General features: G+C 31.0%; 1 protein-coding gene across 1 annotated transcript in view; it reads right to left on the reverse strand.

Annotated features, from left to right (window-relative positions):
• Positions 1-312: 312 nt before the first annotated feature.
• The window catches only part of LOC107440831 (Peroxidasin), a 102623-nt gene continuing 80300 nt past the window's right edge, over positions 313-22635 (reverse strand). Inside the window, exons 11-22 of the mRNA XM_043041871.2 lie at positions 20817-20933; positions 18640-18801; positions 14775-15047; positions 12377-12640; positions 11231-11464; positions 10053-11146; positions 8101-8290; positions 5785-5902; positions 5480-5691; positions 3270-3511; positions 565-687; positions 313-482 (exon numbers count right to left, since the gene is read on the reverse strand). Coding sequence (XP_042897805.1) covers positions 390-482; positions 565-687; positions 3270-3511; positions 5480-5691; positions 5785-5902; positions 8101-8290; positions 10053-11146; positions 11231-11464; positions 12377-12640; positions 14775-15047; positions 18640-18801; positions 20817-20933 — 3122 coding nt within the window. The 3' untranslated portion in view covers positions 313-389. The remainder of the gene's footprint in view (positions 483-564; positions 688-3269; positions 3512-5479; positions 5692-5784; positions 5903-8100; positions 8291-10052; positions 11147-11230; positions 11465-12376; positions 12641-14774; positions 15048-18639; positions 18802-20816; positions 20934-22635) is intronic.

The raw sequence follows: 22635 nt of genomic DNA on the forward strand, positions 1-22635 counted from the left end.
AAAGGTATAGGTAACATTGTTCTAAATTGCCAACACCCAATTAACTCACTAAATTTACAATTCTTGATCAACTGATTCAGATTATATACCTATTGTTAAATTAGATGTATTTTAATATGCATAATACTCTAGAAATTCGAAATTATCTTTGAAAAAATATGTTTAATAAGATATTATTGGAGTCTAAAACAAAATTAGCAAAAATTAGACCAATTAATGTAAAAATGCAATTTTTATAAACCTCTTAAAATAATTGAAATTGTTTACTAAGTTTTAACTTGAAATTTTTTTTTTTAATGGAAATGTTATGAAAAAAATGGCACAATTTTTATTTACAACAAAACAAATGGCACACAGTTGCAACACAGCTAATGAATTTGTGCATCTCTTCAACAAACAGGACAGCATTTTTCATCTATAATTCTTGGATGTAAGCATGTACTTGGTTGACAGGTTTCAACCCAGCAAGTAACTTGATTGTTCTAAAAAAAAAGTTAGAACGTTATTAAAATGTCACAATATTGCAATGTGTTGTATTGAGCTATTAGTAGTCTAAGTTATTACTTCACATTGGCAGCTAGTACATTTGTCTTTTTTCCACTTTTCACCAGAAGTTCGAGCCTGTTTGTCGGAATCAATGCACTCTCCCTTTCTTTGATGTTTAAATTCTGCTTCCAGCTTTCGAACCTTGAAGTGAAATAATATTGTAAACTTAAGTTATACCATGAAAAATACGTGTTTTCAATTTTGGCAAATAAACAAGTCCCTACACTTTTTTCCTCTTTCTAAATAATTGTTCTTAAAATAATTTTTTCCTCTGTTGGATTTTTTTTTTTTGAGTTTTCTACCCAAAAAAGGCATTTCTTTTTATTGCTGAAAATTAATATATGTTCTATAAATTCGAAAATGCAAAATAGTTTTGTCTGCAAGCACATTTTTGCTCGACCTATTGGTGGTGAAATATGTTATGTCCCATCCACTGATCTTCGTTTTTCCTGCAGTACACCTAAGTTTTATCTTAAAGAAATACACTGTGATAACATATTTATGAACTCTATTGCTTTAAGGGGTTGAAGATAAATATCTGCATCAAATAATTATTAAAATTACGTGAAAAATATTTTAGAAAACAATTTTTACTTGGTAAATCAGGACTATCATCTTCCGATTGAAGGAAAATGAATTCACTGTCCTCAGGCTAACTCTCTGAATACATCGTGACTATTTTGTCATGCAACGGTAACACTAATGAAAACGAAATCACAGAAAATGATTTTGATTTCAATCTAAGGCGAGAAATCTTACTGCAAAAATTGAGAAGAAAGTGGATTTAGTTGCACCATCTCTTAGCAATATTTAGAAATTTGAATATTGCGCAGGATTTAAAGAGATGTGTAAATAGTGACAAATTTCAATGATGCAATTTTTCTCTTAGTCGCATGGCATGCAACACGGACAGAGAAGGGGTTAATGGAGAAAAATAGGAAATTGTCTAAACAGTTTTCTGCAAATATAAACTTAATTCAAATTATTTTAAAATTTTTTTGATATCTTGCTATACAAAGTTGCCAAAGGACATTTCAAGTGAGAGATTTTGATTGAAATTTTGTTGTAAAAGGCAAATGTTTTAAAAATAATCGAAAAATTAAGTTAAAAAGATATTAAATTTGATTGGAAATTTTTTTTTTTTCTTCTTCACGATAGTATTTTTTGTCTGAATTTGATCAAATACACTATAAGCGTAGAAGTTGTGAAGCTACTTATGTTTCAACAATAGATAGTTGTTTTTATTTTGAATAATAGGTGCATTTTTGTGACTCTTATAGAATGACAGAATGCTACTAATGATATGAAAATGGAAAAGATAAATATAACAGGAGAAAATAGGTTTGATAAAGATTTTTTTTTAAAAATGTGACAATTTATTTACGGGGATGATAATATGAAAATTTATTTGTTTGATTTAAGGACTGCCCATCATTAATTTCTGATTTTTATACGCTTCAAAAGTCCATTTGGTTATGTGAAATAACTACATTGAAGTGATCCTCTCATTCTTCTGGAAAAATTGCATCGCTTGCATGCAATTTTTGAGGCTTAGAACAATAATGTGCCAAAAATAAATAATTTGCATAGTAATATCTTCCACAAAAAATTATTATACAGAAAAAAAAAGTTTATTACAGCATTTATTGATTGATATATGCCACTTAGCAAGCATTTTAATCTAACAAGCGTCTAGATTTCTTTTACAAATTTAAACTTTTAGTTTGTGATGGAACTAAAAGTAAATTTATTTCAATTGTAGATTATCTGATCTGTTCAGAAAGTCGTCGAAAAGTGTAGAGAGCAATAAAAAATGCAACTGAAAATACTTTAACAGAAACCCAATGGAGTTATTTAATTTGATTATGCTGAAAATTAAGGTTTAGAAGCCTGTTTTTTGACTATTTCATGAAGATGTTACTGATATATTAAACCTTCAATATAATGTAATGCAGTTGAATAGTTCAGAAATTTCATGGTTCATTCAAACAAGCAATCAACTTACAAAGGGGAAATTTAATTGTTTTTGCCTGTTTCCGGTATTTGATTATTTAAATCAATTTTGACAGAAGATCACCTTACAGAGGTGGTCAATTAAAAAGGTTTTACTGTATTATTTATTTTTAAACCCCTTTAATGTGTTTTTTTTTAAATTTTATTTTTAAATTCTTATACAGAGTGCGCAGCGTTTTTTAAAAGTGCTAAAAAGGTGCTTATTTTCGATATTTTTTTTAAAAGCCATTAAAGGTGCTTTTTTTATTGGGTGTTTTTAAAAAGTGCTTAATTTTCCTTTTTACAAAATGAAATTTTTCCCTTATCATGTTGATTTTCGCTTCGAATTATGCAAAAAGACTCAGTTCACATTGTTCTACTCAACGTTTGCACAATTATTTCAACCCCAATGTATTGTCAGAGAGAACGTATCGTATGAAAACGCCATTCGTTTTATATGATTCAAAATTTCATGATTTTTGACAATTGTCAAAAACAGTGCCAAATTTTTTTTTTATTGACATGACGGTTAAAACATGATAAAACCGTCAATTGTCAAAACTTTCCAACCCTGCCTAATTATGATGTTTTTTTATAGTGCTTAAAATTTTTTTTGAATGCTTGAAAAGTGCTTAAAAGGTGCTTATTTTTTGTTGAATAATTTGGCTACGCACCCTGTTATAGTATTGCGTACGTCTAACATTAGTGGTGAAAACCAAGGTGGTATTTACCTTTCTGCTCAGGCGATGAACTGTTTTTTCTAGTTTTCCAACTAATTCCTCGATGCCTTCGATCCTTTCTTCAGTGATGTCTAAATCGTGTTCTTTCTTAGACTGTTGAGTAAGATTAAATGGTTCGTGGTGTATAGCCTGGTCATTTAGCAAACTAAATTCCTCTTCTGAACGCACAAGAAAAGATCGTCTTGGACGGAGGTTAATATCGTTCAATTCATCATTTCTGGATGCACGACATTCTGAAATGAGATTATTAGTATTTCTTAAGTATTATTAATAGAAACAGTGATTAAAAAAACAAAATAAAATAAAAAACATAACAAAGAAGGCGTTAAGTAATTATATTTTAATTGCTTAACACCTATCTTACGTAAAGTGTGCAAAAAATAAACGGACCACTCTGAATAACTTCTGATCTAATTGATTTGATCTTCATGTTTGAGGACTCAATCTTAATGGTTTGAGGTGTTGACCTCAAATATGCTAATTACTTAATCCAGACAGTATTTTAAGTTACGAAATTAAACATTAAAACATACTTTCTCTTAATAAACAGAACCCTTTTTCCGACGGAGTCTTATTTCTGACCCCCAAAATATAAGGAGAAGCCACTATCTGAAAAATTATAATCCTAATAATTTGGATCCCTTAATGTTAATCTTACTTTTTGCGTATTTTGCCAAATCTCGAGAACTTTTTAAGCGAATTTAAAAATTTTTGCTCACAATTATAAAATTTGTTTATCCTAAGAAAATTCCATGCAAAAAGTAACTTTTTAATGTATTTATTATTTTTTTATTCAATAATAGTCTAAATAATTTCGAACTGTCAGGTATACAATTTTTTACATCGTTTTAAAGAATGTAATTTTACTTGGCAAAAAGCAAAATTCGAACGAAATCAGTCGAATAGTTTCAGAGTTCTCAAATTTTAAAAAAGTTGTACTTCAGTCAGTAAAAAGAAATCACACTGAATAGTTTTTGATTATATTTTATAATAGAACGATCTAGAATTTGACAATTAAAAACAAAACCAGCAACGAAAATGCACTTTCTCTAATTAAACATAGCATTTTTGACCCTCGAAATGTGGAAAACTTGATCATTTCAGTTTAATTAAACTGATGGAAAACTTAAGATCCTTATTTTTATTTTCCGCGTTTTACATTGAATATCTAAATTTAATTGCTATAACCAAAATTTTTTTGTAGTTATTTATTATAAAACTCATTTATTCAAAGATTATTTCATATAAAAGTTTTTAACTATATGCTAAAAGAACTTTAAAAATCAACACACAACTAAAAATTTGAATTAATATCGTTTGAATAATTTCTGAGAAATAAAAGTTTGACAAAGTTGAACTTTCAAGCTTTTATTTTTCAGTTACTATTCAGCCAATTCTGTTTGAATTTTGCCATTTAAAATTAATATCGTTTAAGAAAAAGAGAAATATTTTGTACATTTCTAAAAACTTTTTAAAAACCATTATTAAATTAAGTAATAAAAATAGCTAAAAAGTAATTTTTAGATTAAAATAATCTTTATATAATTTAAGACAACTGAACATCCAATATAGTGATCTAAAAACATTTTTTATAGCATACACACATTATGAAAATAATAATTAATTGTATCACCTGATTTTATTTATATGTGTGTGTGCATGTGTGTCTGTATCAGAAATATTTTTTTTTTACGAATTGAGTGGGAAAAATGCAAAAAGTGAAATTATTTTTTATTTACTTATTAAATTTAAACTAAGCAATATGTATACATTCAATTAATAAATTAACTGAAAAATTTTAAATTATAATTTACTTTTTATAATACAATTTTTATATATGTATAATGCAAAATTTTGTTTTTTTCACTTAACTTATAATTTTACTCATGCAGGACGACAAAAGAACCTAAAGACATTAACAAAAATTTACGAGCATTCCACTTAAGCTAAGCTAATTTATTTGATATAAATATAAAAATAAAAACGCTTTTAATTTACAGTCCATGATTTGAATGCTTAGTTGCAGAAAAGCACTGATTTAAGTTAACTCATTTATGGTCACATGAGAGTTTTATTAAAAGTGGGTTCGAAAATCTTTTGATTCTCGTAAATAGTTCCATAGATATGATAAAAAATATGAGAAATAAAACAACTATAAAGGAATTAATTTTTTGAGCTGACATTTACGAACGGATATTCACCTTGACAGCATTCGGTCCATACATTTAATTTGATACTCGGCAGAGATGAGCAAGACGTAAATTTTGGAGATTGTAAATGAGGAACAGTGAATACATCTTTAGTCAAAGTTGTGATGTTATCCCCATTATCACAGATAACTCGGGCTAAAGAACTTTGTTTTATTTGAGTCAGCTGATCTGTGGTGAAGATACCAGGATTTTCATACCAAAACCTGTAAAAAATTATTAATTTTTTTAAAAACTTTTTTTCCAATCATTTTTTAAGCCTAAATAATAAACATCTGAGATAAATATATCATACATACCGATCGCCGTCTCTGACTCTTCTAAATTGATCAATGAGTAAGCAAAGGAAAGTTGGCCCTATCTTAGCACTTTCAATTGAATCTTCACTGATACCACCAACCCAGAGATCAATGTTATCTATAATAGTGGAGGAAAAAAAATGAAAAACCTTATTACAAATTTTAAGTTTTTAGATGTCTTAAGCTATGGCAAAAATTTAGATCCTTACAAACTAAAAATTTCGCAGTAATGAGTCTGACAGATGATGTTGGCGATTTGCAAGTTGCCTTGAAACATAATTTAAAAAATATGTTTCATTAATATAAAAAATTTGTTTCACTAATTCATCCATTCACTGATTCGTTAATTACAAACAAACACTCGTGAATTACAATGAAAAAAAAATCGCAATTTTAAACTGCCGATTAAAAGTATTAAAAGTAATTACAACCTGCTGACGTCACTTCGGATTGCTCCAACAAGGTTAACGATAATGAGTCTAACAAATGACCTCGGCAATTTGCAATTTGAAACATAATTTAATAAAATATGTTTTACTAATTCACTGATTCGTTAATTCGCTGCAATTGCAAACTGCCGATGTCACTGCAGAATGCGCCAACAAGGTTCTCGTTAATGAGTTTGATAAATGACGTCGGAAATTTGCGAATTGCTTTGAAACATAACTTAAAAAATCTGTTTCACTAATTCATCTATTCACTAATTCGTTAATTACAAACAAACATTCGTGAATTACAATGAAAAAAAAATCGCAATTTTAAACTGCCGATTAAAAGTATTAAAAGTAATTACAACCTGCTGACGTCACTTCGGATTGCTCCAACAAGGTTAACGATAATGAGTTTAACAAATGACCTCGGCAATTTGCAATTTGAAACATAATTTAATAAAATATGTTTTACTAATTCACTGATTCGTTAATTCGCTGCAATTGCAAACTGCCGATGTCACTGCAGAATGCGCCAACAAGGTTTTCGGTAATGAGTTTGATAAATGACGTCGGAAATTTGCGAATTGCTTTGAAACATAACTTAAAAAATCTGTTTCACTAATTCATCTATTCACTGATTCGTTAATTCGCTTTTTTTCTTTGATTCTTTTCTGATCTTAGTTATTCGCTAGATCTTGAATCATCAATAATGGTTGCAATAGTGAAATGAACCTATAATAATAATACGCTTTTCAAAGTAAAAGTAAACAATCTCAAAATTAAACAAATGTATAAATGCATAATTAGCTGGCAAGTAATTTAATGCGAGGAAAAAAATATGAAATATGGATTCATATGAGATAAATAAATAATAATTAATAATAATAATAGTGAAAAAAAAGCGGTCTTCATAATAATGGAAAAAAATGAAATTGATTAATGACAAAATTAAACTTAAAGTCAAGATTTTCTCGCCTCAGATTAACATATGTTTATGACTCTTCTACTTTAGTTCCTTCTTCATATTTTTTTTACGTGATTTGGAATAAATATGCAATTTAAAAGCAAAAAAGCGAAAAGCAGTTACACTGTGAAAAATTAAAGGTAAATTTGTGGAGTCTAGCTTACAACGGGCTGTTGCGGGAATGCTTTAATAAAATTAAACTGTAATGTAATTTTAATTTGTCTTAGAAAAACCAAAAGAAAAAATGACAACAAGGAGACAATTAAAACGCGAAGAAAGGGTTCTTTCGGGATCGTAGAAAAAAGTTTTACTTAATACTCTATTTTCAAGATGCTCCTTAATATCGATTATTAAAATACTTTTCAAAAATTACTAAAAAAATATGCATATTGGGGGGCGTAAAATAATGTTTAAGAAAGGTAAAATATGAAATCTAATGAATTTACTGAGGAAGACGAGACCGAAAACATCAAAACCTGTTTGACTGCCCAACTGCAGGCATTGCTAAAACACACTTTTCAACTCCTCTCCATTTCATCCGACTATCAAATAAGAATTTGATGTTATCCATCTCGCCTTCTTTAGTTGTGATTCGTTAAATTTAGATAGCTGTTTTTTCTTCTATTTTGCAATTTTAAACCACACATCTCTTGTTTAACTTTTAACTAGAATCTTCAATATATATATTAAGGACGATCATTACAGAACACCCTGTATACTTCTATAGGTTTTATATAACACGCGTTAAAGCTGTCGATTATTGAAAATGAGTCACAATGCCAATTTTTCTCGCACACAATGTCAGACTACTTTAACTACTCGACCTACAATTTAAGATTTGCTACTTCAAATTACTATTATGTGAAATAACCTGGAAAACTCGTAATCAAAATTTAAGGGAAGTAAAGTTTTTGAGCAGACCTGGATGACCATACAATTGTTGCAGCTTTCTTAGGAGGGAGATATCCGTAATTTCATTTCTGAGATCGTCGAATGTAGAGGCCACTGTCAAATTACAATATTTCCTCCATTTGTTATATGACGGCAAACCGTGGTCTCTTCCTCTCTGGACATTTAAAGCAGCGAGATCTTGGGCAACTAAATGGGCTGGCTATAAATTCAATTAATTTAATAACTGTCATTAAAATACACTATACACATTGTTTAGTAAAACAAAAAACAGACAACAAACATAAGATTTTAAATACAGAGTATTTAAAAATTAGCAATGACTTGAAAAAATAATTTAGGCTGAAGGAAAGGTGATAGAAATGAACAGTTTGTTATGTTCTGCTTAGGTAACGAGTGATTTATTCTCACCAATTTTTAAAATTTGTAAACATTTTTTCAAACGATGACTTTGAGGAAAGTTCTAAAGCAACGACTCGATTGCATGTTAGCCTATTGTAACAGAAATATTTCCGCTATCGTTTGTTAGTTTTGACCTCAGCTCGAGCCACGTTGTTGCTAGAAATGGTGTTTTGGATAAAACATTGCTTTAACATAGCTTTTCAGTTAGCAGTGCCATCAGTTGACGAACCTTTGAAACTAAATTTGAAATTTAGTTGCAATAATAAAAGCGTTTCCTTAGCAGTAAGCAGCAAACCGTACATTTCTTTCAATTTTTCTTTGATAAATTTTCCAATTCGTTGGTCATTTTTACGTAACGAGAGTTTATTATTACGTAGGTTTACGTAACTACCATTTATGATATATATAGGGTGTTTCATGATTAATAAGTGAAAACTAGTGGAAGAATTTATTTGCAAAAATTCTTAAAGCTACATTTGTAATAAAATATTTTTCAAAGAAAATGTAATGCGTTTCATAACAGCTTCTGAAATCCTCAAATTTTTATTCAATTCGAGTTTCTTAAAGAAAGACTGCTTTTGCAAGCATTCTAATGATATTCATCATATTAAAATTTTGTTTAGTTTGTTCACTAGGAGTTTTGGCACTTGGCTCCTCCTTCATCACATGGTATCCGACGATACTATTTCGCTACTTTTGGGAGAAGGATATGAATAATCCTGAATAACGTCGCTATTTGGCGATCGTATGACAAAAATATTTATTTCGCAATCTTTATGTGCATTTATTTAACATTAAATATTTCATAAATTTTATGATATTTCCCTGTTTTGAGTGAATAGTTTGTCAATTTTTAAGATATTTTGCTTGGTTTTTAAGTCAAAAATATATTTAATAAGTTAGAGTAACGAAAGGTATTATAGCAGATGATAAAGCGAAGTAAGTGTGCTTGCGTTTGGCTCGCAGTAAGGGTTGTCTCATTTTCAATAGCGGAGATGTTTCTCCTCTTACACCCGCGCTGAAATGAACTCTGCGTCTGAGGAGATGGTGTTACAAATTTCTGCCTGACCAGCGAACTATACTTAGTAATATTATTTTTGATCTAGTAATTATTAGACATTCCGAGTATTAAAATAATAAAAGAATCAGTAAAACAGCTTTTTATAAAGTATCTGATTTATATATTAATTTGAACAGCCAATTCATACATCCGATGTGTGTTTTTTAATGTCCAACACTGTTATCTTGCAAATTTTAACATGTCTCAAAAGATAAGTTAACTCTTGGATCAAATACTGAGACAAACTCGCGTTAGCAGAGAAATTTTAAAGTGAAACCGAGTAGTATTTACGTTGCACAGAGGAAAATCACACAATCCCCTTGTGGTTATCTTGACGTCAGTGTGATTCCAATTTAAAAACCATCAAACCGTGGGTAGATCAGGAGCAACGTTTAAAACTACCAGACACCACTCAGATTCGGATCTGTGTTACTAAGTTATTTTCGTTTTTTAAACTAACCTTTGCTATGAAGAAAAGTACAATTATTGACACTAAACTTACTGTGAATAGATGCTCTGTCAAGTCTGAATTAAGAAGCTGATCAGGACGCTTTAATTTCGCTGGAGCATACACCAGTCCTCTAAACAATGGATCCATACCACCTTCTTCAACCAAACGAAATGGTGCAAAGAATGCTTTCCTAAGAGGAAGATTACCTTCGCGAATGGGTTGAAATGTCTCGTTCAATCTCATTAATTCAGGATTAATCAACGTATGGCCGAATCTTAAGGCAGCAGTAGCGAACACATTTGCAATGGATGGGTTGACATTAGGATCATATCCTTTATAAGGCCCTAATTTAGCATAGCCATTTTCACCTAATATTTTCGGCAACCAATGAGCATAAGTAACATGTTGCATAATGGCCCCAACAATCTTTCTTGATTCATGATAAAGTTTCTCATTGTCCCAGTGTGGGTTGTAACGAAATAGCTCCTTTGCAATGCGGTTATGTTCTCTGACCCATAATGTGTGCATTGATAGCAGTCCTAATTGTTCATTGGCTCGGACATCTCCACCCAAGAAGCAATCTATTGTACTCTCAGCAAGATCTCTTTTGCAATCAATTGGCTGTCCATCATTAAAGGGCAATAGAGGTTTTCCCGATGCAGTTAAGATACCAGTTCTCATAAGACCTCTATTGCTACTCATCTCGCGTAGGTGCTCAGCAATACGCTCATTGTTACCGTAGACGTTTGAAGCATCAATAAACGCTGTCAACTGGTTGACTTGCTCTCTAGGTTCAACTCTGTTGAAAAACACAGATGTTATGCCTGATCCACAGACAGAACTGGAGCGTATAAACTCCATGCAGCTATGCCTACGAATGCGAGGATCTCCTGGTGGTACTTCTATGGGAAAACAGGGTGCAACTGTCTCACACGAGGTGGCGCAATCGACGCTGTCTATGAAGCTTGCGTGACTAATGGAAGGCATTGAGAAATCGAGGTCATGGTCCAAAAACTGACCCCATTGCATCAACATATGCGTATATTCAGAGTCTTGAGATACTGAATGTGTAGATACAATTTCAGTGGATACAACCCTTGCGCTGGGTTTTGGATGCCCATTGTATAGCTTTGTTCTTGACCAACCTGAAATAAATTATAATCAATAAATTTAAAGTTATATTGTATTAAATAAAACTGAGATTAAATTTCAAATGAACGAGATGCTACCTATGGGTGTATTGAAACCATTTTCATATTCTGCTGGTAACAGTCTCGTGAAAGGTGTCAGTGATGCTCCCCACCTCGGATGGTTGAAGTTATTGCATAAACCATCGAATGTTCGGTAACTTTGGTGAAAGCACATATCAGAACAGCTCGGTTCTTTTTTATGTATTAGACAGCCGGATAAATTCGCTAAAAGGTCGAGCTTATCATCTGATAAGATATCTTGATATCTAAAATCTAAAATCGAAACAAATATTTATGGTGCTTAATATTTATAACAAAAATAATTGTTGAGTATCAAAGATAAATTTATTATTTTTTTAAATAAAAAAATAAGAACAGAAAAGTTAATAAAAATTAAAAAAAAAACAATATATTGATACTGTTTTAAGTTTTTGCACAGCTTCAAGACGAATATACTACCAACAGTCAGCTTATAAGATAAAATGTTTTTTAAAGGGAGGAAACTGGTCAATATGCTTCCTAAATCACTGACATCTTTTTTTTAATTTCTTAACCTTTCTATAAAAATAGTTTGAATGTCGTAAAACCTGACTTTATCATTAAATAAAAGTTTAATTGTCTTAGATACGTAAGCTTCCGTAATGTTGGTTTTCCAGCAAAGCAAGGAAAATATAAAAAAATATGTGTTTTAAATATTAAAAAGGAATTTTATTAAACTTACGTATAATATAAATTCAGATTAGTAATTCTTTCTTGTGTGATAAATTTCAAAGCATGAGATACAAAGGTCGACGTCACAATCTGGACAGTAGTACCGAGTTTCCTTTCTACATCTTTTATTGTTTTCATCTCTTCCACAATTACCTTAAAAATATCCTGGTACTGCCATCTGGTATGAGAATGAGAAATAAATATTTTCCGGGCAAAAGAAATGAATTAGTTTTATTCTTATTGGCGTGTTACTACTGAACACTCCAGCCCGGAAATATAACGGGAGCGAGAAATAGAGGGCGAAACCTCACCCCGTCATCAACGTTTTCATGGTAAATTCTTCAACTTCTTCAAACCGAAATATTTCTCAATACACAAAAACATGCAGAATTAAATACTAAACAAAATAAATTATGTGCAAATAATTAAATAAAAAATCAGGTATTCACTTAATTAGCTGGAATAATAACATACCACTTAAATTAAACTGATTTCCAGATCGTACGTGACTCCATACAATTTCTAGTGCTCGTTCATAGATTTCAGCTGATCTAGCGGCTTCTCTGGCTTCATTCGTTGGAAACCTGAAGGCTTGCAACAGTTCTCCAGGTTGTCTCCTATGTGGTTCTCCGAATAACTCGTATAAGGTGTGATTCAGAGCTTTGTCAATTTCAACCCGGGCTTCATCAACAGCTACAAATATCAAACCGTCACCCGGTCTTCCAACAAAAGGTTCATCTGCCAACGAAAATAAAATGTTAAGTCATCAGTAAAATCTCTAAGAAATTAGCCCTAGTCAATCTATTATACTTAACAAGTTAGAATACCATGGGGGTCACCGGTGACCGACGAAGCCAAGATTATTAGAAATCCATAATTCGAGTAAATTTTAAATTTTTTATATGATTATCGTTACTAAAATGGTTTGAATAAATTAATGTGACATAGAACACACAAAAGTAGTTTTACCCATATACACAGAGATGCCAACTTGCGCCGGACAGCGAATAAATATTTTCGAGTGGTGGTTTATTAATTGTGATTCTTGGTGTAATAAATTCAATTTAGTAGATTTTTATCCACCACTATTTTTTAAACAATTCGTAGGCTTATATAATTCACCACTTCTTCAGATATGTCATGCTCCCGCCCCAGCAGAAGGAGCCCTCGTGCAACATCAAATTCGACGCCTAAACTTGCTCACCGATTAGTGTCATTAATCAAAGAATTACAGGAATTGCTCAAAAATGAAGAAGTGCTCCGCCTTCTGCGGGGGATCATCGGGGAAACATCTCAATCCCAGCGAGTTCTATTTTTATTTTCAAGACTCTCAAGTTAAATTCACTGAACTTTTCACAGCAGACTTTCACTTAAGTTAAAATTAAATTACATAAAAATTTATTATCTGATAATATAGCCAATTTATGCATATATATTTATCAACTTATGTACGTTAAATTCTTTTGCAAATTCTATTGTACTTAATGAGCAATATTTCTCTGATAAAATATATTTACCGTATTTCCTCCAAATCTGTTATTTTATCATGTATCAAGGTATGATTTACCTATATTCATCAATTATGTCTTTAATTTTTCAAAAATCAATTATTGTACATATCAAATTATGTTTTATCTTTATTTTTAATATAAGTCTACAATCAATATTTCTAATGTTATGTAAACGTCAATTAACGTCGTCAACGTAAAAACGTCAATTTGTCATATTGAATTTTTTCATTGTTTTATTATTTCACAAGCAAACGGCTTGATTTCTTATGGCTACCACAATGTTTGTCAAATCAATGTATTTTACCTTACTGTATGTAATTTAATGATGAATGGTATAGGCCCAGTTAATTTAAATAAAGCAAGCAAAGGAAGATATGTCATACTAATCCTTTTAAAAAACTAACAAAATCTATCTAATATTTGCAAATTTAGTTTGTAGTCATTTACCGTTTGGCCAGACGGGCAAGGGTGAAATTAGCGTGGCATTCAACATGTTAACCTATTGATTAAGAATATTTTTTTAATTGGAAATGATCAATGGAGTATTAATAAACTTGATAATAACATGCAAGTATAAAAACCCCGTTAAAAAATTAAATGTGTATTACTAGATACAGTAAATCCGAATAGAATTTATTAAATAGTTTTTAACAAACATTAATATTTTAAAACAAAAACCTAAAAACATTGCTCAGAAAAGGAAAAGAAATCTCTATTACATGCATATTACTAGTCACAAGAAAAGAGAGTAAGAGGAGAGTAGAAATTGACAATACACGTAGTATATAACAGTGAATTGATCTTTAATAATCGTAGTGGTAGTTATGACACAATACTTCACCACCGGAAATTTTATCAGGCATAGAATTCGAAGAACGGATACCACTAGTTGCCGTATTTGCAGAAGACAGGGAGAGCTGTGTTAGGTTCACCAGATTTCGGGAACTTGTGGGGAGAGCTGTATTAAGTTCACGGTTGTGTGTGTGTTGCTATTAGCAGTAGAGTGTGTGCAGGATCACGTTGTGTGTAAATGAGACAGAGAAGCAACAGCGCGAGGAAGATGATGACGCACTCACAAATAGTAAGTCAACTTTTCAATGTGTACCATCCATCGAAATAGGCGTGTTCATAGCAAGTCCAGGTCACTAATGTGGGGAAAGTAGACATCAACAATGCCAACCTTTATCTATCAAAAGGTACCTAAAGAATGAATCGAGCTAGCATGTCTTTTAGACTAGGGAGTGCCATCGAAATGGGAAAGTACCTAATTATTCCCAGGTTAAGTTTTAATTATTTCCTACTTCTGTGAATGTGTTATCTATGATCTGAAAATTTGATGTATCAATTTCCTTTTTACTTACCTGATACTGTAAGGTGCATTGATACAAATGCAGATCCAACTTCATTTTCGGCTATGCATTCATAAATTCCCTCATCCTCTTTTCCAACGTTAAACATGTATAAATCGCCTTGACTGTTGATTCGGTGATGATCCGAATAAGAAGACATAACATGGCCATCTTTTCTCCACTTTATTTGAGGCATTGGCTGACCTTTGGCATGACAGGGTAACTCTATACTGGATCCTAAGTGAATTCTCTGATCCTCAGGCGTTCGAGTAAAAACAGGTGGAACTAGGAAAGAAAATTAGAACATTTTATTTTAATGTAAAGATACATAAAAGCTTCTACAGTTAAAAAAACAACAAAAACTCATGTTTTTAATCGTACTTTAATACTGCGACTTCCAGATACTTACCCTTTTGTCGCAGAACTTTTCATTATTTTGTATTAATTCAGTATAATAGTTTTGTATTAACAAGTAAAATATTTTCTTGTCAATATAAAATATTAATATAAAATATTAATATAAAATATTAGCATAAAATATTAATGTAAAATATTAATATAAAATATTAATATAGTATAAAATATTTCAGGCCTCCTTTGCTCTCGATCTATGGTGCTTTTATTCTTGCGTGACTCGGGCCCTTGCCCGGTGTCCGCGTATTGCTTGACCCTTGGGCTGGGCTGGGATCTGTCAAGGCGATGAGGCATCTAAGTATTTGGCGTATGGGCTCAATGGCCTAGGTCGCGACACTAAATTCCTTAACTAGTAAAATATAATATATTTGGTATTTTAATAATTTTTGGTAATGAAATACAACACTGGACATTGGTGTCTCTTTTTTATGTTAAAAGTAAAATTTTCTAAACATGGCTCACTTCCAAACAAAAATATTTTCAAAATTGCGCTTATTTAGATCTAACAGAAACAGTAATTCATAATTGAAATTTCTTCAATTTACAGAATCAATCATTGATAAATTTTTGGATATGAATGAAAAAAAAAATTCAAACTACTTTTTGGGATTTTATAATTTAGATCAAATGTAATCCTGATAATCTAACAGATTTTATTTAGCAGCTATTAGAATGCTTTTCGCAATTAAAAAAAATAATTCCAAAATAGATTTTTTTTTTGTAATTCAGAAACGACAGGAAAAATACATAAAATCTGACGTCAGAAAAAAAATAAATAAAATGGACACCGGTGTCCTATCTGCACCAAATGATAAATGAACGCTATTAGGTTTAATAAATGCTGATGGGTGAATAATAAACGCTATTGGATACGCTATTACATAATTAATGAGCCCCATTAGCTATTTGATAAACTCTATTGAGTTATCAATAAACGTTGTGTAATTAAAAACTATGAGGGAAACTCAATTTGTATTAATGAAAACGTATTTTAATTACATTTTTAGACATTTTGTGAATTTATTATTTTCCATTTTTATTCATTAAATTTCTTACTTCAAAAATTATAAAAAACAAATTCTGTAAACTATTTAAATTACGCTATTGAAATAATGTAAAAATAAACTAAATAGATTATCTATAAACAGAGAAACAACATAGTAAAACGAAACCATGACTTTTAATTGCGATTTTATTTTTTATGTCCCCTATTGCTAACTGCACCTTTAAAACAAGCTAGCGGGTACGCGCATTACCCCTGTACACCGTTTTCCGGCTATAAAACTATGCTTGTTGAAAAGACTGTTTTACAGAGGTATCTTTTTGCCTTTTATTTTCTTTTTTGCACATCCGAACGGGAATAGCTCAATTTATTTATTTTCTGATAAGTTTTACTTTGGTTTTCTGTTTTGTAGAGGTTTTTAGGGACAAAATTCACTATTTAGGAATTATTTTTACGCGTGAGTTAGTATAAATTTGCATAAGCATACTTTCGATTTTGATTGCATTACACTAATTATTATTATTATTTGTTATGGTCGTAATATAAGTATTTACGTGGATTTACAAGCAAATAATTTACTCTAAAACAACTGCATTAATTTTTAAATTACGACCAAATTTCTGTACGGAAAACGAGAAGTGTAGTAGGCTAAGAAAACAGGGGAATTATTTAATCTGTTAAGCTACCATTTTCAAAAGAGTAAAACAATTAATTAAAGTTTGTCATTTATTTACATTCACCATGGTACCAGATATAAGATTGTGTTCATTACAGGAACGTTGAATAGAATAATATGAAAAGTACTTTTTTGCATAACACGTGGCGAAAATCGACGTGGTAAAGAAAAAAATCTCCTTTTCGAAAAGGGAAAATTAAGGATTTTTAAAAACATCCAAAGAAAAAAGCACTTATAAGGGCTTTTAAAAAACGAAAATCGAAAATAAGCAGTTTACACACATAAAACACTTTATCACATAAAAACTCTGCGCGCAATGTTAAATGTTAGCAATATCCTTTTGGATTGTTTTTGAAGCTAACAAGAAGCTAGCTATGGAACTAGCTACAGAAGCTGAAGAAGCACAATGAGATGCCATTGAAGACAGCAAAGCGGAACCACATTTGGAGCCAAAATTTTGTAATGCTTCGAAGCCTTTTAAAACAAGGAGGGACTTTTAAATATATACCTTAAAGGAATACTTTTTTTAAAATTTGATTCCTGAATGCCAAAATAAAGGAGATAGTCGCAATCTTGAAAATATGGTAGCATTGGTTTGGTTAGAATAGTAATTTAAAGCTTGGACCCTTTAATGTTAGTTTTACTTTTTGCGTATTTCCCTAGAAATCGAATTTTAAAGAAGTCGTATTTTAAAAATTTGATTTCTCAGGAACTATTCGAACGATTTCGCTCACATTTTGCAATATAAAAATTACACTCTTTAAAATGATGTTAAAAATTTTATACCTTAGAATTCAAAGCCTTTTCGACTATCATTACATAAAATAATTAATGTTTAATAAACGTTCTTTTTTGCGTGGAATTATCTTTGAATAAACGAATTTTATAATTGTGTTAAAATTTGTTTCCATTTCGCCTAAAAGTTCTCGAGATATGGCAAAATATGCAAAGAGCAAAATTCAAACAATTGGGACCATTTTTGCCAGATTGCGGCCCCCCCTATATTTTGGGGGTCAGAAATCCAAATCTGCCGAAAAAGGGTATGTTTATTTGAACAAAGTACACTTTCGTGCCAGATTTTGGAATTCAAAATGTCGCCTGTACTAATTAGTTAGAAAATTTGTGGCAACCCCTTTGAAACATTAAAATTGAGTCCTAGAACGCGAAGATCCGATAAATAAAAAAAAAAATTTCAGGAAAGTCTTTTTTTTTTTTTGCGCACTCTGTACAAAATAAACAGCAAACTATTACAAATGACGAAACTTTATTGTTTGCAATGAGAAGAAACGAGTGTGCTCAAGCCAAAATGTACAAACATATTTTAAATAAATAAATGCGCTTACTATTCTCTTTTTGCATCAAAATATTTTTGCAGCAAGTCCAAACTTTTTGCGATTATTATTTTTTTTGAACTTCTTGAAAATTTATTTATTTTCAAGTTCATAACTTCTTTATTACTTTTCATAAATTGTCAAGTCATTATTTGATATTTATTCGTCGTATTCCTGTATCTATCGTTCGCAGTGTATAGGTTCCACGACAAACGATTAATTGAAAATCTACTTTGTATAAATCTAGAAACAAAGAAACTTCTGCTTATACTGTACCACATTTTTAGACATACTTCTCACATTTTAGCCACACGAAGAATAGGATGCTAATAAAGGTGGTCGCAAAATAAAATCCTAAACCTCATCACTAGATCGAATATTGTCTAAGCTTTTTTTTCTCATGATTTTCATAGCAAAAATATCATAAATAACGATTGTAAATCGAATACTTACCATTTTGCCTGATCATAAGGAGAGCGCTTGAGTTTCTTTGCCCTCCAGCATTTTCAGCATAACAAGTGTATATTCCTTCGTTGCTTTTCGTTACATCTTCAATTTTCAGTATGGATGAATCCTTCAACAAATAGATATTCCCTCGATTACGGAGTCTAATTCCTAGATTTACACAAAAAAAATACTATTAAGTAGTCCGGACATCTACTCTAAAGATAAAAATACTTGTATATTTAACATGGATAAACCCTTCAACTTAGACATTCGCTCTATTACGGAGTCTAATTTCTAGATTTATACAAAAAATACTAAATAGTAGTCCATACAACCAATTTAAAGGTAGAAATACTATCTTCAATGTGGATAAACTCACCAACAAATGGATATTCTCTAATTTCTAGATTTAAAAGGAAAGGAAAAAAACTACTATCTAAATTAAAGATGGAAATACTTCATAATTTAGCGAGGTCAAACCATTCAACAGATAGGTATTCCCTCTATTACGGAGTCTAATTCCTAGATTAATACAAAAAATACTACTCAGTAGTCCATACATCTACTTTAAGGATAGAAATACTTCTATGTTTAGTGTGAATAAACCCTTCAAGAGATAGATATTCGCTCTATTACGGAGTCTAATTTCTAGATTTATACCCAAAAACTACAATACTCTATCCAAATTAAAGATGAAAATACTTCTATATTTAGCGTGGATAAACCCATCATTAGATAGATATTCCCTCTATTACGGAGTCAAATCCTTAGATTTACTCAAATATATATAGAAAATTAAAATATAAATAATTCTAATATACATATCGCAACACTTTCAAGCTGTTCTATAAAAATATTTAATGCATTTAACAAAGCAGATCAGAATTTGTATTTCGTATATTGACAAGGAAACGTTTCCAAGATAAACTCATAGAGCTCAATAAAACTTTTACAGGTGTTCGAAGAATTTACAGATAAACCATATCCAAAAAATTAGCTACCAAATTACTCATTAAAAAGAGAGTGTAATAATATAGAAAATCAGATTATGGATATTAAAATTAAACAGTTATCTTATCTTGGCGATTTTTCATTTTTGAAAACTAAAAATACTGATTCTCGCCATATAAAATCCACACCACGCTGAAAATATTATTTTAAGGCATTGTAAATGCTATTAAGTAACTTCTCTTTTTCTAGGCTCAGGACTGAGAATTATAGCAGTACCTAATTATATCATACTAAAAATGGCATGTTTAAACTTTTTTTTTTAACATTCTTCTTTCTTACAAAATTGACCAACAGAATGTTAAACATGTTTCCTCTCCTCTTTCTGACTCTTAGAAAAATCTGCACCCTTACTAGAAACTACTTGTCAGTTGCCCCCACGCCCACATTGAAACTGGATAACGAACGAGAAATTCTTTTTCTAAGTCAAGAAGGGACAAAAACTATTTTTGACCCCTTTCAGATGTTCTGAAAATAAAGAACTATTTTCGCAAAATAAAAAAAATAAATGAAAAACTTTTTAGATGAGGTTCAAAAAAACAAACAAAACACATTGTGTTTGACCGATCCGGATAATTGCACAATCTGGTAAATTGGTGTTCGAATAACTTTATTGGAAATTCGGATAACTGTATTGGTTATTGTAGTTCATTTACGTCGCACTAGAGCTGAGCAATGGGTTATTGGCGACGGACTGGGAAAGATCCGAAGAGGATGATCCGAAGATATGCCATTACAATTTTGATCCTCAGCAGAGGGGATGGCATCACAGCTTCGGTAGCCCGACGACCTGCAAGCAAAGTCGAGCACTTTACGGTAGAACAGTTTAACGAGGACCAATACCGCACACCCTCAGTCCCTACGCAGACTGATCTAAGTGGTCACCCACCCGCACACTGACCGCAGTCAGTGATGCTTGACTTCAGTCATCTGCTGGGAACCGTATCTTAACGATCAGTCCCACTGCGGGACGATAACTGAATTGGAAATTCGAATAACTGTATTGGGCTCTACTGTATTAGGAATACTGCGAATTACGATTGATAGCTCTTTGGAAATTTTACGCGTGTTACAAAATCAAATTAATATAAATTTAACAGGCGAAATTAAAGAAAAAATATGTTGTGTAACATACAATATTAGCAGTTTTTTTAAAATGAAAATCAAGCACTTACCATCTTTGATCCACCATAAGACAGGGCGTGGGCTTCCATCAACAATGCAGAAAAGTTCAACATTCTGTCCTTCAAGGGCCTCTTGATCTCTGGGGCGTTCCAGGAACACAGGAGGGGCTAAGTTGACAGGATATGAGCAGGATTTACTCTTCGATACATTCACAGGTTTCTTGGATGCACAAGAATGTATTCACAATTAGAAATACCCCATAAAGACAGTCCCTTTCTTATTTTTTTTTGCATATGAATCACAATTAAGAAACACCCTCCCCATAATAATCCTCATTTTTAGTTCTTTGTTAGAATACTCCAGGAATTTCTGATTTTGGAATAGAATCTTTTTGAAATGGAAAAGGGACGATTGACTCGATTCGCAAATACGTGGAAATGAATTAGAAATACTTTTAGGAGTACGTTGCGCAAAAAAATAAACGGAGCATCCTGAATAACTTTTGATCTAATAAACGAATCTTCACGTTCTAGGACTCAATCTTAATGGTTCACTGGGTGACTTTAAATATGCTAATTAAATAGTGCAAACAATATTTCAAGTTACGAAATCAGACACTATAACTTACTTTCTCTGAATAAACATACCTTTTCTTCTCAACGGATTTGGATTTCTGACTCGCAAAATATAGGAGGACGTTTCTGATCAATCGAAATTTAAAAATACGACTTTTTCTAAAATTCAGTTTCTCCGGAACTATTCAACCGATTTCGCTCAAATTTCGTATTTTGTCATTTAAAATCGCATTTTTTAAAATGATTAAAAAAATAGTATACCTTTCAATTCAAAAGTTTTTAGACTATTATTAAATAAAATAAAGAAATAATAAAAATTTAGTAAAAGTAATATTTTGCATGGAATTATCTTTGGATGATCGAGTTTCATAATTGGGTGAAACAATTTTTCAATTTGCTTGAAAAGTTCTTCAGATATCGTGAAATACGCATAAAGTAAAATTTATGATAAGGGATCCATATATTGAACCGCTCTTTTGATCAAACTATTGGAACCATTTTTCTCAGATTGCTGCTACCTCCTATATTTTGGAGGTCAGAAATCCATCAAAACAAGGTATGTTTATCCAGAGAAAGTACGTTTTTGTGCTGATTTTGTAATTTAAAATATCATCTGCACTAATTAATTATCATATTTGAGGCCACCCTTTCGAACCATTAAGATTGAGCCTTAGAACGTGAAGATCTAATCATAAAATCAAAAGTTATTCAGAGTGATCTTTCTTTCTGTGCATAAAAAAATCTTGGAGTCTAACTAAAAATAGATAAAAACAAAGATGGTTGTACACATTATTCAACGGCACAGAGCCAAACGTTGTTATATTGGTTCAAATTGTGGGAAAAAATTTACAATATTACATGCTAAAATTCTTTCTTGTAAGCAAGAAACTATGTTTGATTCTACAATGAAAGCGAAATTTAGAAAAAAAAACTAGAGGAAGAAAAACACCAAAGTCTTTCTGGGTCGAGCAACTAATCTCTTTCTTAAGAAGATAAACTTCTCTGGATGGATATTAGAGTCCACTTATCTAATGAGCAATTTAAAATAAGAAATTTGTTTATCGTTTCTCTTTTGGATTTTAAATATTTTTAATGCACTTAGAGTTTTAAAATTCTCGGCACCAATTTTACAAAAAAAAGGTCTATTGAAAATTTAAAATCTAAAAACTCTTGAAGTAATAGATTACCTATAATTAATCACATAGTTTTAAACTTCTGGAACAAAATATTATAAATAAATTAACATGCCGTCATTCTCCTATTCGGTTATAGCGTCTGTTTTAAAGATTATTAG

The sequence above is a fragment of the Parasteatoda tepidariorum genome, chromosome 6 (assembly GCF_043381705.1).
Source record: "Parasteatoda tepidariorum isolate YZ-2023 chromosome 6, CAS_Ptep_4.0, whole genome shotgun sequence".
Lineage (NCBI taxonomy): Eukaryota > Metazoa > Arthropoda > Arachnida > Araneae > Theridiidae > Parasteatoda > Parasteatoda tepidariorum.